Below are 17,052 nucleotides of genomic sequence, written 5' to 3'. Positions count from 1 at the left end.
CCTCATCAAATTATGGGGTTCAATAGGTCATTAGTTGTTTGTTTTGTGAAAATAATTATATTATTCAAATTAAAAAAGTTATATTTTGGAATAAACATTGTTCTCTAAGGGAAAATAAAACAATTGAGTTTTCAGTCAACCTAAGAACTTAATACATCTTTGTAAATAAATTTCTGGACTGTCTGCAGAACTAGGCACACATTAATTAGATCTCATTTCTTTTTTGGCAAATTAAGTCAACGATTGAACTCGGCTCCAATTTTTACATTTATGTTTTTGGTGGGATACTTTTCACCGAAAAATGATGACATAATACGCAGCTGTTTCACTAAGAATAACAGCTTGTTAGGCGTAAAGAATATACGTCTATCACTCACGCAGACATTAAACCTACTCTTATTTATAGCATGAAAAATGTTATGAATTTTCCTTACAGTTAAGTATCATCATCATCATCATTGGCCTTTACGTCTCTCACAGACGATTTATGGTGTGTTGCCTGAGCAGTGTTTTTGGTGTCCAAACAGTCCAATGCGGGATCGACACACTTTTCCGCAGGTCGGACAGGGGAAGTTTGCAGAAGCCGATTCAGAGTCGTCTTGATGGCGTTTCCTCCTTCTGTCTGCGAGTACTCTGAACCAAGACTCATCACAGGATCTGCAACCCTCGGAAACAAGTTTGCGCCATTCTGATCGATTAGTAGCGAGCTTCTCCCAATTATTATGATCAATCTTGAAAGAAGCCATGTCTCGTTTCACACAGTCCTTAAAGCGGAGCAAAGGTCTCCCGATGTCTCTCCTTGCGTCGGCGATTGCACCTAGCATAACGCGCCTTGGCAACCGAGAAGGCTCCATCCTGTACACATGCCCTAGCCAACGTAGGCGTTTCTGTTTGAGCAACGTAGTCAAGCTAGGTAGCTGTGCAGTTTGGAGTACTTTCTGGTTTGTGATCTTGTTTTGCCATGTTATGCCTAAGATTTTACGTAAGCAGCGCATATAGAAGGAATTTAATCGTCGTTCCTGTTTGGCATATGACGTCCAAGTCTCAGCCCCGTACAAAAGAATGCTCAAGATGGAAGCTTGGAACACTATCATCTTAGTCTTAACAGTGAGATGTTTGTTTCGCCATACCTTTTCATTAAGCTTCCCAAACATGGTCGCCGCTTTGCCGATACGAATATCGATCTCCGAGTCAAGCGAGAGATTGTTCGACACGGTTGACCCTAGGTAGCAAAATCTGTCAATTTCGACTATTGGCGTGCCATTAAGCGATACTGTCGACCCCGCAGGAGTTCCTTGTGACAATATCACTGTCTTGCTGGTATTTACAGTCATGGCAAACTGAGAACAAGCTCGTGAAAACCTGTCTATCATTGACTGGAGCTCACACGGTGAATTGGCTAGTAGTGCTGCGTCATCTGCAAAGAGGAGATTATCCACGAAGAGATCCTCTCGGTGTTTTTTCGACTTAAGCAGGGAGATGTTAAACAGCCTTCCATCCGTTCTAGTGTGTAAATGAACGCCTTGATGGTCATCACTGAATGCTGCACGTAGCATCAGCGAGAAGTATATTCCAAACAGGGTGGGTGCCAAAACGCAGCCCTGACGCACACCTCTGCAAACTTTAAACGGCTCTGATGTACTGCCGTTGAAAACTACGATGCCATTCATGTTTTCGTGGAATGATTTTATCAGGCACAAAAGTTTAGGTGGGCACCCGATGCTTTCTAGTGCTGAGTACAGTCCCTCCCGGCTAACCGTATCGAAGGCTTTGTTGAGGTCAACAAAAGCCACAAACAAGGGAGTCTTCTGCTCTCTACACTTCTCCTGTAATTGACGTAGAGTAAAAATCATGTCAGTCGTAGAACGCTGGGGGCGAAAGCCACACTGAGATTCCGGATATACTCGATTCGCAAGCTTTTGGAGTCTAGATTGAATGACTCGACTGAAAAGTTTTCCAACAATACTTAGGAGGGAGATACCACGATAGCAGTTGCAGTCGCCACGGTCACCCTTCCCTTTGTATATGGTCACAATATTAGCGTCTCGCATATCTTGCGGCACTTCACCTGCTTCCCAGCATTTACGCAGGAGACTAAACAGCATCGGTCTTACACACTGGAGTTTAATTATTTCGGCATGGGTTCCATCGCAGCCAGGGCTCTTACCGGATTTTAGTTTGTTTACTGCATTGTTGAACTCCTCTATAGACGGTAGATCATCTAGCTCAGTCCATAAGTCTAGTTTAGGCATATTATTAACAGCATCCGGGTGTAGATTAGTAGGACGTGAGTAGAGACCGGTGTAATGCTCAACCCAACGGTCAAGTTGTTTTCTAGGATCTGTTATAGAGAAGCCATCTGCGTCCTTTAAGGGGGCTGTCTTTTTAGGGACAGGTCCAAGGACTTGTTTGATACCCTCGTAAACACCACCAATATTTCCGTTGTCGGCACACGTTTGAATCCTGAGGCCGAGATTAGTCCAGTATAGATTGGCGAAATATCGTACGCTTCGCTGGAGAGCTGATTTAGCTGTACGAAGATTTTTATCAGTCACAGGAGAGGAGTGCAAACGATGGTTAAGAGCAGCCTCGCGCTTTGCGTCTAATAGTGGTTGAAGATGTTGGATATTATTTGCAAACCAGTCCTGAGATTTGGTAGTCATGTAGCCAAAAGCCTCACCAGCGCCGCTAGCTAAAATATTCTTAATATTATTCCACTCAACGGTTATTGAGACATCAGTATCCCAATTGTTTAAGTCAGCTGTAATTAAAGACTCAAATTTTAGACGGTTTTCGTCAATGTTCACATTAGCAAGATTTATCTTTCTTTTACCCGGAGCATGAGAAGTGTGAATCTTTTTATGCGCAATGGCCACTCGTGCAACCACTAGCGAGTGATCAGTATCGCAGTCAGCGCTATGAAAAGTGCGTGTGTGAAGGATCTCTCGTAGGTCCCTGGAACGGGAGAGCACGACGTCCAGCTGATGCCAATGGCCAGATCGTGGGTGTTTCCAGGAAACTCTGTGTGATAATTTACCCTTAAAGAATGTATTGGTTACGCAAAGACGATGATCAGAGCAAAACTCTAGCAGTCTTTGACCGTTCTCATTCATATTTCCTACACCATGGTATCCAATACAACTGGGCCATGTGGAGAAATCCTGGCCCACTCGGGCATTAAAGTCTCCAAGAATATATAGGCGGTCACCTGTACTCACTTTACTTACTGTCTCGTCTAATTGATTGTAGAATTGGTCTTTTGTCTCTTCCGAAGATGTTAGTGTCGGAGCATAAGCTGTGATGATAGTAGCAAACCCATGGATAGTGTTGAGTCTCAGGACCATTATGCGCTCTGATATTCCTTGGGGACTCTCAATAGCTGGTAACAAATCATTGTGGACCGCAAAACCAACTCCCTGCTGACGAATATCAGTGTGACATTTTCCCTTCCAGAAAAATGTGTATGATGATTCACGCAATGAGCCTTCATCTGGTAGTCTGGTTTCTTGTAGAGCACATATTTTTATTTGGAGTCTGCTAAGTTCTGCATCGATTACAGCCGTTTTTCGTAGATCTTGTATGCTGTGTGAACCTTCGCAGGTATCCGGAAGGCCTGTCCTCATAGTTCGGACATTCCATGTCGCGATGCGCATGGTTTGGCGTTGTATAGTTTTTTTCTTATTTAGTTCCTTGTTTGTAGGTGTAATAGTCAACGACACTAGTCATCTAGTCATTATCTAGTGCTCTCTACACCCTATAAGAGCAGACCAGTATCGGGACGGATCGATACCTTACTGACCGGGGGCTGCCCGGTTTAGAGCGGGCGGTAATCGAACAATGGATCTTCGATGGATCCTCCCACTGCCAAAAGTGACCCCTAGCGTCTGCAATTACGTCCATTTATGCCGACTTATCACTGGTAACTGCCACTTTCCGTGTTGTTAGCCACGCAATTGACGTGGGTGGAGTGGCCTCTCCACAGACAAAACACCGCCTGGGTCGGTTTTAAGGAAACGCAGGGTTGCCCAGAGCCTACGCTACCCTCTCGGCATCACTAGCTTAGTCCACAGGAATGGCAAGCCAATACGTGCGGAGCTAGATCTGCTGCAGGCATCTGCCGTGTATTTCAGGTTTGACCTTACTTACGTCTAACGGAGATACCGTTCCGGGTTTGTATTCAGAGTTTTCCTTCTCCTAGATAGGTTGCGACCCAACGCTTGGAGGCCTGTCCCCCCCTTAAATAGAGCGATTAGAGATGGAACGCTCCTTTAGACCTTAGTCGCCTTCTACGACACCCCAGTCTTGTGACAGGGTTGGTGCTATTCTAAGCCGGACACCACACGGCATAGTTAAGTATATTATGTAACGAAATATTAAGTGAACATATGGGAGGATTTACGTAAACTAAATTTATCCTCAGTACGTTGTCGTTTGCAAGAAGCTTTGATGCCATATAACTTAGTCATATAATAAAATGTTTTAAAGGTATATCATGTCATTTCAAATTGTTTGAAATTTTTAAAATTCTGTGAATATTGTCGAACAAAAACTATGTTTCATTGCCACAAAAGCCTGTAATTGAAACATGTAAAAAATGTTTGACATTCAATTGGAGTGTATAACTCTAAAAACAATTCAGTAACTTCATATTTTATGGATACGCTTTATGGATTTCAGCAGATATTTTTTGAATACAGGTAAAAATACTTCAAATCCAATATTTATAAAATCGATTATATTAGCGACTGGACGTTTAGTAATTATGGCATATCATTAGAAACGTTCCACGTAAAATGCGATTTAAAATCATTTCTTTCTTATTCCGTTTGTGAGAGCTTTCCGCTGATTTTAAATTGAAATTCGAAGTCCCAAATAAAGTAAGAGTAAAACAGAGGAGGAAATTGCGAACCGCCATAGGCGGAGGTCGCGTAAACTTTTATTAATAAAAGAATAAGTAACTGGAGGCAAAAAATGTTTGAAAACATTCGCCGACGTGGGAGTAATAATACGCAGGGTAACGCGGCTTGACACCTTTGGGTAATGATCACACCGTGGATCATAATGCTTATCGACATTTTTAATCTGTACACTGTTTGTGTTTTGTTGGCATTAACGGCACGAAGATACCCTTCCGTCACCTAGAGATGCAATTTTCAGGAATAAATAAAACCACCTTGCACTTAATACACATTACAATTCGAGTAGATTAACTAATATAATTATTATTATAAAATTGGTGGTCTGCACGCCGTTCTAAACTTACCAATTTTTATATAATTGAATACTAGCACCGATATCATATTTTTACAATCTTTTCTACGCTGATCAATTTTGCTTTGCTGACAATATTTCGATGATCATCCTTTTGTGCCATAGATTTTTGCGATACTTTTAATTTCCTTTAGCATAAACCTTCCCTTTTTGTATTACTCGAGTCTCAACCACTATACCAAATAGGATTTAGTTTTAATTAATTATTTAGAATTTCCGGCAGTCCCAATAGGGTCAAAGTTTAACAAAAATTAAAATAATAGTATTACAAAATTTTGAAACCAAAAAGCAGGTCCAATTACATCGCATGTTCAGTAATGCATTCCGTTAAGGCTATTAAGAATTAAATGTAAAAGTTTTATGCTTTCCACTACAGTTATTTTACTCTAAAAACTACAATTCGTTCAGACTCCTCTTTGTTAATATTATTTTATCATTCAACACAATTATTGTTGAGTCCTGTTGATACATCTATACTAATATTATAAAGAGGAAAGGTCTGTATGTATGTATGGTTTTCACGCATAAACTACTGCACCGATTTTGATGAAATTTGGCACAGACAATCTTTAAATCCTGAGAAAGAACATAGGCTACCTTTGGGCCGGACCGCTAGTTATTTAATAAAGTGACTATGGCTATAATATATCAAGGGATATGTTATTCAAAAGCTTTTGCATTTGCCCGTGTCCTGGAAAGACAAGTAAATATTCTATTTATGAGAATGCAATGCATTTGCATATTGTTGCAATATACATAGGTATATAGATAATCATATTAGGATATCAAGAGACACAGAAAGAATAAGAATCTCCACAGATAATATAAAACACAAATAATACAAAATAAGTATACCTTTTATTCTTTTTAGCTATTTGTTTCATAGAACCGTGACCCATTTTGAGCTGAAGCATGCTTGTCTACAAAATTTTCATTTGTGACACGAATAATATTGCACTCTGAATAACTTTAAACTTTTACATTTAAACGTGAGACGTAATTGTTTTTCGCATAAAGTGAAGAATTTTCGAGGTGTGCCCAAAGCGCTGAGTCAACTGAGTTCCTTATTGTTGCCTTGAGACGTGAACAAACAAAGATAGTTTGTAAATAGTGCCTTTCGGACTTATTTCCTTTAAAAATCAACGAAGGTTTTCTTAGGATATTGTAGTACTATTTACATGCATTTCCTATTTATAGTTTTGTCTGATTGAGACGTTTATTTAATCAGATTAGAATAATAAAGTGGGCTATACATAACTTATCTATTTAATAGGGCACACCAAAAATAGAGAAACTGCACCTTGCGGTTTCAATCTCTGACTTTTGAGCGTAAGTCCAGACGTAATATTAATATTTTTTGTTTTTGCATATTTTCCTAAACTATGTTTTACTCCTAATTACAGTAAAAATGCGTTAAAAAGGATAACATTATTTACACAAAAGTTTTATTGGAAGTCGGCTAAAATGGCTCTGAATAAAGAATCAAGTGAATAGGCCCTGAAAGCATGATTACAGTTCTGGACTATTCGTAACCACGGCTGACCTATAATGGGGCTTTTGTAGTCCGGAATTATAATACTTATTGACGTACCGCGAATTTTTATGTGCACCCGTAATAGTGGTTTTATTGTAATTGTTTCATTTGGTACTGTAAAAATTTCACGTTTGAATTTTATATACTTTTTGGATTTGGAATTGTTTGTTGGACAAATTAGAGTAGCGTTTTTTATTGAACTAATTTACTACATACCGACTACTGAATTATTGTTACACAGAATGTTAGTCTTCTAAGACCTCTAATAAATTAAATTTTCGTTTAATTATTTTTTTTGAGTAAATATTAATTATAAAGTTTACAGTTGATTACGACATTTTATTCATCATATTATTTTATTTGATGTTTCAAATACTTGCACGAGCAACACGAGTTTGTGCTATCAGAGTCGACTGGACAAAATAGATTGTTTTAAACCAGTCGCAAATCCTTAAATTTCTAAAAACATTGTAGCTTTTACTGAATTCATTTAGATTTATTCGACAGTTCGGGAGTGATTGAATAATAAACTTTCGTCAATCCATACAAACTTTTTGCATATAATAAAACGTTCTTAACGTTTGATATAACTATAATATCCTTATTTATACATAACTAGCTGTTTCCCACGGTTTCACCCGTATTGCTCCGCTCCTGTTGGTCTTAGCGTGATGATATATTATAGCCTTCCTTGATAAATGGGCTATCTAACACCGAAAGAATTTTTCCAGTTAGACCAGTAGTTCCTGAGATTAGCGCGTTCAAACAAACAAACAAACTCTTCAGCTTAATAATATTATAGTATAGATTTCTTTCAAGGTAAATAATCGTACATGCATTTTTCTCCTTCGCAATCGGTTAAAAAGCCTCTACGATAAACTATGATCCGGTTTGGCTCGAACATCAATTTTAACGATAACAGCGTACGGGATATGGTTTTAGATTGCGTTTAGAATCTGGTACTGCAGTTAAGAAATAACTGAATATTCACAAGGCAGTAAATAGTTGGCCTGTTTTCATTACTATGATTGGTCTGACCGGGTTAAGTGGTTTATGAAGTATGTAGTTTCTTCGTTTAGTACGGAAATTTTTGCGTAGTTTTACGCTATTTGCATAAGCGATTGTGATAAGGTTTTTACTTTAATTGAGTATCGATTTGTGACTAAACAGCTTTTCTTGGTTATGACTTGCCTAAAATTCTAAGAAACAATTTTAACATTTTTTTTATTTATAATTCGAATAATTTTATATATATTGGTTTGAGTGTTCTAGTTCTACTATAGTTTAGTAAAATATAAGGTTACCGTTAACCTTTAAACGCTAAAAGGTTCTTAGGTATCTTTTTTAAACTGAAAGAATCCATACTAATATTATAAATGCGAAAGTAACTCTGTCTGTCTGTCTGTCTGTTACTCAATCACGCCTTAACTACTGAACCAATTTGCATGAAATTTGGTATAGAGATATTTTGAAACCCGAGGAAGGACATAAAGTTAGTAGCTAGTATAAAATATTTAAGAAAAAATATTTATAAAATAATATAAAATAATATAAATAATAAATTTATAAAATATTTAAGAAAAAATATTTAAGAAAATATTGCATATTAATATTGTCTGTCGATTTTCGTATAGGCGAAATTAAAAAAAAAAACGATTATGGATGAAATTCATAATTCAAATATTGTTGTATTAAGGGCTCTTCAATTGATTTATCTGAAATAGTTGAACTAATTTTGATTCTTTAATAATAATGTAATACCATATCATAATTGAACGAGGTTTGAAATATAAATGAATGTGAACTTAAAAATCTCGTGTTATTTGACCCAAAGTATTTTTTATCAATAATAACAATACGACCCTTTTATACACTTCAACCCACATTTTCTTTATATTCATAGTTACAGCCCGTTCATAATGACTGTGGACGTGCGTATAAAAATACTATAAAAATTGTACGACCTTTATTTTATCATGAAACATTATATTATTATGGAATTTCATAACGTTGTTTACACGTGCATAAAATGTTAAAACGAAAGTTATTAATATATAGTACAGGATTGTGTTAAACTGAATCGTAAAATAATTTCATCTAAAATTTTAACTCTTAGTCTGTGAAGAAATGTTATGGAAGATAACGTGTATATTAAAATTATAAATACTGTCACAGAAGTAAGATGGATGTGAATTATATTACAGTAAAATAGGACAAAAGTTTGTATTTTTTTATATTCTAAAAGCAATTCTTTTTATATCTAATAGCACTACAATGTTATATAACAGTTATTAAAATAAAACTGCATCATACTATTTGACTTTTCATTTGCCGTCAAACTTCAGAAGGGCAAAAGTGGAAATTATGTGGCTTGTATAACATGGAAGCGCTTACCATTCAGCTGGCATCCAATAGGCTGCGATTAAACTTTCTCTCCTTGACTAGCCAAGAGCACTTCAACTAACGTGTCCCAATTTATGCCGAAAAATATACTCTTATCCAAAATGATGTCGAAAATTGAGCTATTATACTCAACTTAATAGCCAATATGCATAAACAATGTCTTAAATTTTTTATAAGCTCGTAAATCCATACTAATATTATAAATGCGAAAGTAACTCTGTCTGTCTGTCTGTTACTCAATCACGCCTAAACTACTGAACCAATTTTCATGAAATTTGGTATGGAGATATTTTGATATCCGAGAAAGGACATAGGCTACTTTTTATCCCGGGAAATGACGCAATCCCGGAAATCCCACGGGAAGGGGAACTATGCGGTTTTTCTTTGACTGCGCGGGCGAAGCCGCGGGCGGAAACTTGGAGGCTTTTTATTCTGCAAAAACAATAGCTCTGGATAATTGCAGCTATTCAAAACGTTTCAAACTATACACTTGATCCAAATCAAACTAACGATGAAGAATAATACCAGGCCAATTAATTCGCCCACAATGTTGCATAGAAATTGGAGCTTTATTTCTTTTACGGGAGGAATGATTGTTGAATATCATGTAAGGGCCCTCTTTGGGTATAAGTACGCTTCCGTGTACGAGAGCCTCTTAAAATAACACGCGATGCAAACCATTGGCGAATGAAAACTAAGCCGTAGTAATTTGGTTGAGATATTACTTATATTACCATTTTTATTATAATAATTTTATTAAACCAAGCTTATTTTATTGAATAAATATAGGTATATCGTCTGATATGATATTAAAAACAAATGTTTACCAGTTTATATCATACTACCCTTCCGCCCACGGCTTAGCCCGCTTTATCTAAAACCTAATAAATTATATGTAAAACCTTTCTCTTGATTTCTCTATCTATTAAAAAAACCTATGGTCTATGCTAAACCCTATCTACTATATATCTGTTGCATAATTTTAAAGATCTAAGCATACAGACACACATACGGTGGAAATCGACTTGATACTGTTGACTTTCGCTACGCATGGAATGCAGTAGTTATAAAAGTTTTTTACAAAAATATTTCCATGTCAATACAATATGAAAAGCGCATAGAAAAGTATAATACATTTTGTTTACTTCCCCGTCATAAAATAGTATATTCGTTCCATCCATCACAGTCATGGAGACATCAATCTATGGATGCCGTTGTAAGCCTATCTTTCAACCAAAGATATTAACAAACCATGACTTATATGTTTTTAGGCTAACACTGCTTGTATCTATTATAAAATATAGATAACGCGAAGTTCCTCATTTAAATAAATAAATAAATATATTATTTGTATTTAGTATTAATTGGTACGTTCAGTAAGATAATCTTCTATTATATTGTATAATTTTTTAGGTACTAGTCCATTACCTGCAGAGTTGCACCGTATACAAAATTTGCACTTAGAGCTCACGCGAATCCTGGTGCTAACACGTGAAATCCATTTACACTTTTAACTGGGCTTATTTCTGTAGAGTAATGGTAAAACATACTTATTTTGGAAAAATAAATATAAACAGCAACATTGTACATTTTAGTTTTGGAGTCTATTCATTTTATGGAAATGTGCAGGTAGGAAATGGTAGTGTTTTAACACCAGTTTGAGTGTATATTATTTTGAATTACTAATCTGTTTCAAATCATCATCTATTTCATAAACTGGAAATCCCGAAAAATATTACTATGTTAGTTTTTAAAATAGATCTATTAGCGTGGTTTATTCGATAGGGTAAATAAAGGGTACATTAAAAATAACTTTTACAGTCGGCCTTACATTTTTTATGCCAAATTCAATTTTTATCATGTTTAACCGTACTATTTCCGAACTTATTTTGAACACTATTTTAAACTAGCTAAAAGTCAGAAAGTTCTTTGAATTTACAGCGAATTTCGTGCACCATTTGCCTGAAACGTAATTTATAAATGGCTCTCAGAAAGCCTCAATACGACAAAAAGGCTTTCACGTGATTCGACAATCGACGGAAGTATATGACAATATTTATGTTTTAAATATAAACGAATTGAAATAAATGTATTAAATGATAAAATAACTCATGAAACATTAAAGATATAAAATATTAATTTTATTTTTCAAGTGCATTGAATTGAAGGTATTTTATCACAATTAAAATATCATGAAATAGCAACGTGTTGGCGATTAAAAAAGCAAACATCATTGTATTTTGATAAATTATTTGTCCATTTCCAAATACACAGCTACATAGAGGCAAAATAGTGATGAAAATGAACTAGTATTACATTTTTAAAAGGCACCAGTAGATATCGATACTACATTCAATTTGACTGAGAGAACATGCATTTATCTATAGTAGGTGTTGCGACGGTGCCCGAAGAGGTAGTTTTATGAATATTTTACGATACGTCGGAGAATTTTAGATACAACATGGATATTGAATATTACTGATTACCTGATAATATACAAGATATATTATGTGAACAAAGTAATTGCAATTTCTTTAATTACATGCTCTTTTGCTTCGCTGGCATAAATTCGTTATCTTGTCTTTTTCTTTACGTTAAATTCTCAAAGGAATAGAGGGGTTTAAAAATTATACTGTTATTCGGAAAATATTGCGTACTGCGTCTTTAGTCATTTGTCTTGTTTCACGTGTTGTTAAATGAAATTGAAGTTTCAAGGGCGAGTTATTGATTGTAGATTATACAAAGTATGGATATCAGTCATAATTCAAAAGCTCTACGTACATATTTTACAATATTTAGTAATGCTGGTTTCAAGACGTCATTGTGGTCGCGAAGTAATAGATTTTTAGATACTCAACAACTCAATCAACTCAATTTGAGTTGAGTTACCACGCAACTCATATGAATACACAAAACATAGTAGCATGGTTACTTATAATTACTATATTAATACCATAGTAACAACTGCAATACTGTTTTTAAACTTCCAACCAATTTGCATCAGCGATAGTTTAAAGCTGAAAATAAAAAACAATGTCCATATTTACCATAGTAAGTACAATATTTTTAATCACGGTTATCGAATAATTACATGTTTTGGTGTAATTAATAACGTAGTGGGCTAGATATTTTATGATGTAATTACACCCTCTTCTACAATATGGAACGTTACCGAAATAATATAACGAGCAAACTATCGTACAGCTAATATAGCATTGAATATTTTAAAATCTAGGTTCTATTTTTTAGGCCATGGAACATTTTGTAGGAAAATGTGTATACATTTTTGTGAATATAATTCGTTATGTGCTGTAATTTTCAATGGAATTAATTTAGGTAGGGGTGTCTGGAGTCTAATTATGGAGTGAACTTATGTATTTTTTGAAGTGAAACTTATTTAGGCGCTGTGAGAGTAAAAATTTCAAGGTCGTGTCATGGCAATACCGTCACGTTATGGAGTAAGGCGAAGAATTTGGTATATCTTTGAATCTTACCAAAGAAGTTTACCTTCTGACACATGTTGTCTGCACACTTGCTCTTTTTTTATCATGGCTATTTGTTAACCTTCCTCGATGAATGGGCTATCTAACACCGAAATAATTTTTTTTTTTTTTTTTTTTGTGATAGGTTTATTTATTTATTTATTATTTATTTATTTATTACAAAGAACATGTTACATGCGTTTCATTAAGATATATAAGTACATAACAATTATTACACATAAACATAAGGCATATAGGTACATAACAATTATTAGGTACAAACAAACATACTTCCCTCCGTGCTAGTCGCTGACGCCACTGTGTTACAGCAGGGAAGTTTATTATTATTTTAATTTATTTATTTATTTATTTTTTGCAAAATGTACACTACGGTTTATATAATATTATAAATGTTCTCGTTATACAAGTTCTGATGCACATATAAAACTAATGAGTATAAATAATAGTAAGGTAACTTTAAGTAATAGGTTCTAGATGGTACTAGCCACAAACAGTTTTTCTGTCTCGTTGTAGTCGAGGCGAAGCAAAAATTTGTCCAAAGATTTACTGCAAAGGTATCTACTCATGTCTTTTATTTTAATTTTATTGTTAATATAATTATACAAATAGGGAGCAATATAATATGCAAAATTTTTCGCAAAACGAGTTTTACAACCCGGCACACAGTAGATCTCTTCAATGCGGGTTTTTCTTTTTGTAACAACGGTAGAAGATGGAAGAGCTTTGTGCTGCTCCAGGACTATTACTTTTATAAACAATTGCCTCACAGTCAGAACGCGGCATTCGTTGTACAAGAGATTTGTTGGATATCTAAACGGCTTAAATTGCAGTACTTTTAAGATACATCTCTGTGTGCGTTCAAGCTTAAGAAGTGTTGTTTTATTTGCTCCACCCCAAGCCGAGATACCATAATTAAGGAGTGATTGGCATAAAGACTGGTAGACGATTTTGTTCGTGGTTTCATCTTTAAGTCGTCTTATTTTTTTAAAAATTGGGATAAGTTTACGTATTCTACTTTTTAAATCATCTATTTGCGGCTTCCAGCTTAAGTTTTTATCTATTGTTATCCCTAAGTATTTTATAGTATCGACAGGACAAAGAGTATAGCAATCGCAGTTTCCTACATTTAAGCACGTATGCGCCTTTATGGTAAAATTAATTATTTAAATCGGCCCAGTAGTTCCTGAGATTAGCGCAAACAAACAAATTCTTCAGCTTTATAATATTAGTATAGATATGAAGAACAAACATTAACGTCATAATAATAGAGTTTTATACTTTCTCAGATACTTTCTAAATTAACTTTGTACTTATAGGTAATTAATTAAACGTCTTTATACCTAGTCTTCATTTTCAACCGAAGTAGCCTAATGATTGCACCTGAAAAAATCACAATATTACCACAGTTGACAGATATATACTACGTACATACAGTTAGGAAACTAAGCCCCTGCGATGAAATTATGACGTATAGCTATAGGGCTGTTACCTTTTTGATATTTAACCGACTTCAAAAATGGAGGAGGTTATCAATTCGGCCTGTATATTTCTGTTTGCTTTTTTTCACAGTTGACTTTGTGGTAATTTTGAGATTAAAACCCGTTAAAATTAAAAAATAGTGTAGCCTAAATATGAATTTATAAGAAGAAACAATCTCAATAAAATATATACCTTGTAAAAGTAAATAGGTACGTTTTTTTCAGTGCTATATTTCGAAATCTTGTCTTTTTTGGACGCCGAAGGCTATTTTAATGTAGGTACCTACCTAAATTATTTATAATGCTTGATATTTGTATGATACATATAAGTATTCAATAATTATTTTAAATCAGAATTAACAATACTTGTATGTAGGTATACCTACTAAATTATTTTTAAAACGATAAATTAAATTCAATTAAAAAACACAAAATATGCAAAAATAAATTAAAATTATTATTATACGAACATAGAACCTCCTTTTATAATATAACCTTTTTGTTTTAGGATGAAAAAGAAAATAGTTTGACAGGCTTAGTGCTTGACAAAGTGGTAAAGTCACGTATCGATAAAAATACAATAATTATTATAATATCTATCTTTTTCTTCCCTAATACTTACGTAATTATGCACATAAATTTAAACAAGATTTTTTAAGGTTTCCATTTTTTAGATTTTCGTGCTCTTCTAGATTGCGTAAAAAATAGATGCGGTCTTTAAACAGACTGGACTCCTAATAGGTACTATTTGTAGCTATCATTTTGGTAGAAAATATGTCAACATATTTTAAAACTCATACTGCCATATCTATAGAAATTAAAAAATAGTCTCTTTTTAACTTGTAGTCAGATACGATACAGATATATATTTATTGAAAAGGCTACAAACTGAAACAATCGATATTTATTTAATGTGAAATGACATCACTTTAAACTTTTTTCCATACTATATTCAAAATCTGTGGATGTGTCACCCGCTACTATCGATCCCCCTCAATACCCTCGAAAACACGCTTGATGGGGGGGGAGCCATTTCGAACATTTTGTATGAAGTTTCCTTACTGTATGTATCTGTATATTGTGATATTACATACCAAATAAATAAAGGAATGACACATTCCCTTTCTGAAAGGTTTTGGGACAAACATTTCACGTAAGTTTCACTGATGGATTTTTCTTTGTGGCCAAGTGGGTAATCACACAGAGTCTGCTAGACCGAGACTTTTTTCAATATCCGTAATCACGACCTCTCTATTGTTACGCTAACACACTTACCTGTACGCCTACAAAGCGGTAATAATATTGAATAAACCACAAAGCGTACAAAGCAAAATAATAGAATTATACTGAAATATTATTTCGCAAAAAATTCTCTCCCAATCGAACATTCTCGACTCTTTGCCATCAGACGCTTTTGATTTACCTCATTATTTTTAGTTGTAAAGCCACGAAATAAATAAAGAAAGTAATAATGTTAAATACGCACCAAATTCTTATTTTGGCGAGTTCTATTAAATTCCCACCACGAATTTCATCAACAATCACACTCAAGGTGAGGAGTTGATAGCCATTTACCGTTGAGTGAAATAACAAACTTAATATTTCTGTAAACAATGAGTTTAATGTTAATTGGACTGGAATGATAAATGGTTTGACTAGAACGACGAATAAAAGCGATAACCTACCTCCATACAGCTGTCATGATGGGGTTTGATGGTATTCAGTAGATGTCAAACGTTGAATAATGAAATAGGACTATCTAATGAGGACGATTTAAACTTCAGAAGTGCTCATTGGGAAATTGGGTTTGATCGATTTTTTATACAGTTTTGTTAAATCACGACATAGTATAAAACAAAGTCACTTTCCACAGTCTGTGTGTCTGGATGCTTAGATCTTTAAAATTACGCAACAGATTTTGATAGTTTTTTAAATAGATTCAAGAGGAAGGTGTTTGAACATAATTTGTTAAGTTTATAACAAAGCAGGGCGGAAAGCTTGTTAGTTATATAAAATGATAATCTATACTCTCATGGTTTATAAAATGTAATGTCCCCAATATTAGGTACATTTTATAGGAATTTATTTATCCCGAATAGTAGAGTACTAGATTCAGTACATATAAAAGCAGAATGATGTCGTATTGGAGATACAATTTGTAAGGATACTCGTTGCACACATAAATTAAATTGAATTTTCTGTTTGTGCTATTACCTAATATAAAAGTTTTTTAATAAGTTGTCTGTTACCACCAACACACAGACACGTAAACAAACGTACATTAGTATTATTGTCCGTGCATTGATAGCCACTCACTAGAAAGATTTTAACGGATTTTTAACGCAATTTATTTATACGTTATATTATTATTCTGACGTTTCGCACACTTTGCAGCGGGCGTGGTCACGGGCGACTAAGATTGGTCTAAGTCTTGTCGGTCGTACAATAACATCGTAACCGAAAAATAATCAATAAATCGAGTATAAAATCCGTAAAATTCTTTAATTTCTAAATGTATAATAATCGCGTAAAATCAAACACAAGAATCCAGTAAGTAATTTGATCCATATCTTGTAAAATTGCATAAAAATGAAACATTAAAAAATAATAAATTCAAACAAGCCAACAATAAACAATCGTGCTACTTAGTGAATAAAAGACAATAACTTCAGCACGATTGTAAGGTTTTCAGGTTGAATTTGTTTCCATACTGATTGAGTCCATTGTTGTAATGCTTTGAACTCATTTCACGGTAAAGTTTTACCTCGCTACATAGAAAATAAATTCTTAAACTGTTTGAAATTATTACGTTACAATATTCAATGTTTTTAAAATTTATTGTTGCTTAAACTAATTTAAGTGT

General features: G+C 34.4%; 2 protein-coding genes across 2 annotated transcripts in view; one reads left to right on the top strand and one right to left on the bottom strand.

Moving 5' to 3' along the window:
• Positions 1–17,052, top strand: part of LOC123691572 (hemicentin-2-like) — a 168,002-nt gene that overhangs the window by 21,017 nt on the left and 129,933 nt on the right. The gene's annotated exons all lie outside the window — the stretch shown is intronic.
• LOC123691881 lies at positions 486–3,653 on the bottom strand. Its single transcript, XM_045636465.1, has one exon. The coding sequence runs from the start codon at positions 3,651–3,653 to the stop codon at positions 486–488; it is 3,168 nt and encodes a 1,055-aa protein (XP_045492421.1).

This window comes from Colias croceus, chromosome 5 (genome assembly GCF_905220415.1).
Source record: "Colias croceus chromosome 5, ilColCroc2.1".
NCBI classification, from domain to species: domain Eukaryota; kingdom Metazoa; phylum Arthropoda; class Insecta; order Lepidoptera; family Pieridae; genus Colias; species Colias croceus.
The sequence above is the reverse complement of the archived record's forward strand: the minus strand, read 5'-3'. Positions and strand labels throughout refer to the sequence as shown.

Excerpts from the sequence above, each read along its gene's own strand:
- LOC123691881 (XM_045636465.1), bottom strand. The coding sequence starts at position 3,653 with ATGCGCATCGCGACATGGAATGTCCGAACTATGAGGACAGGCCTTCCG.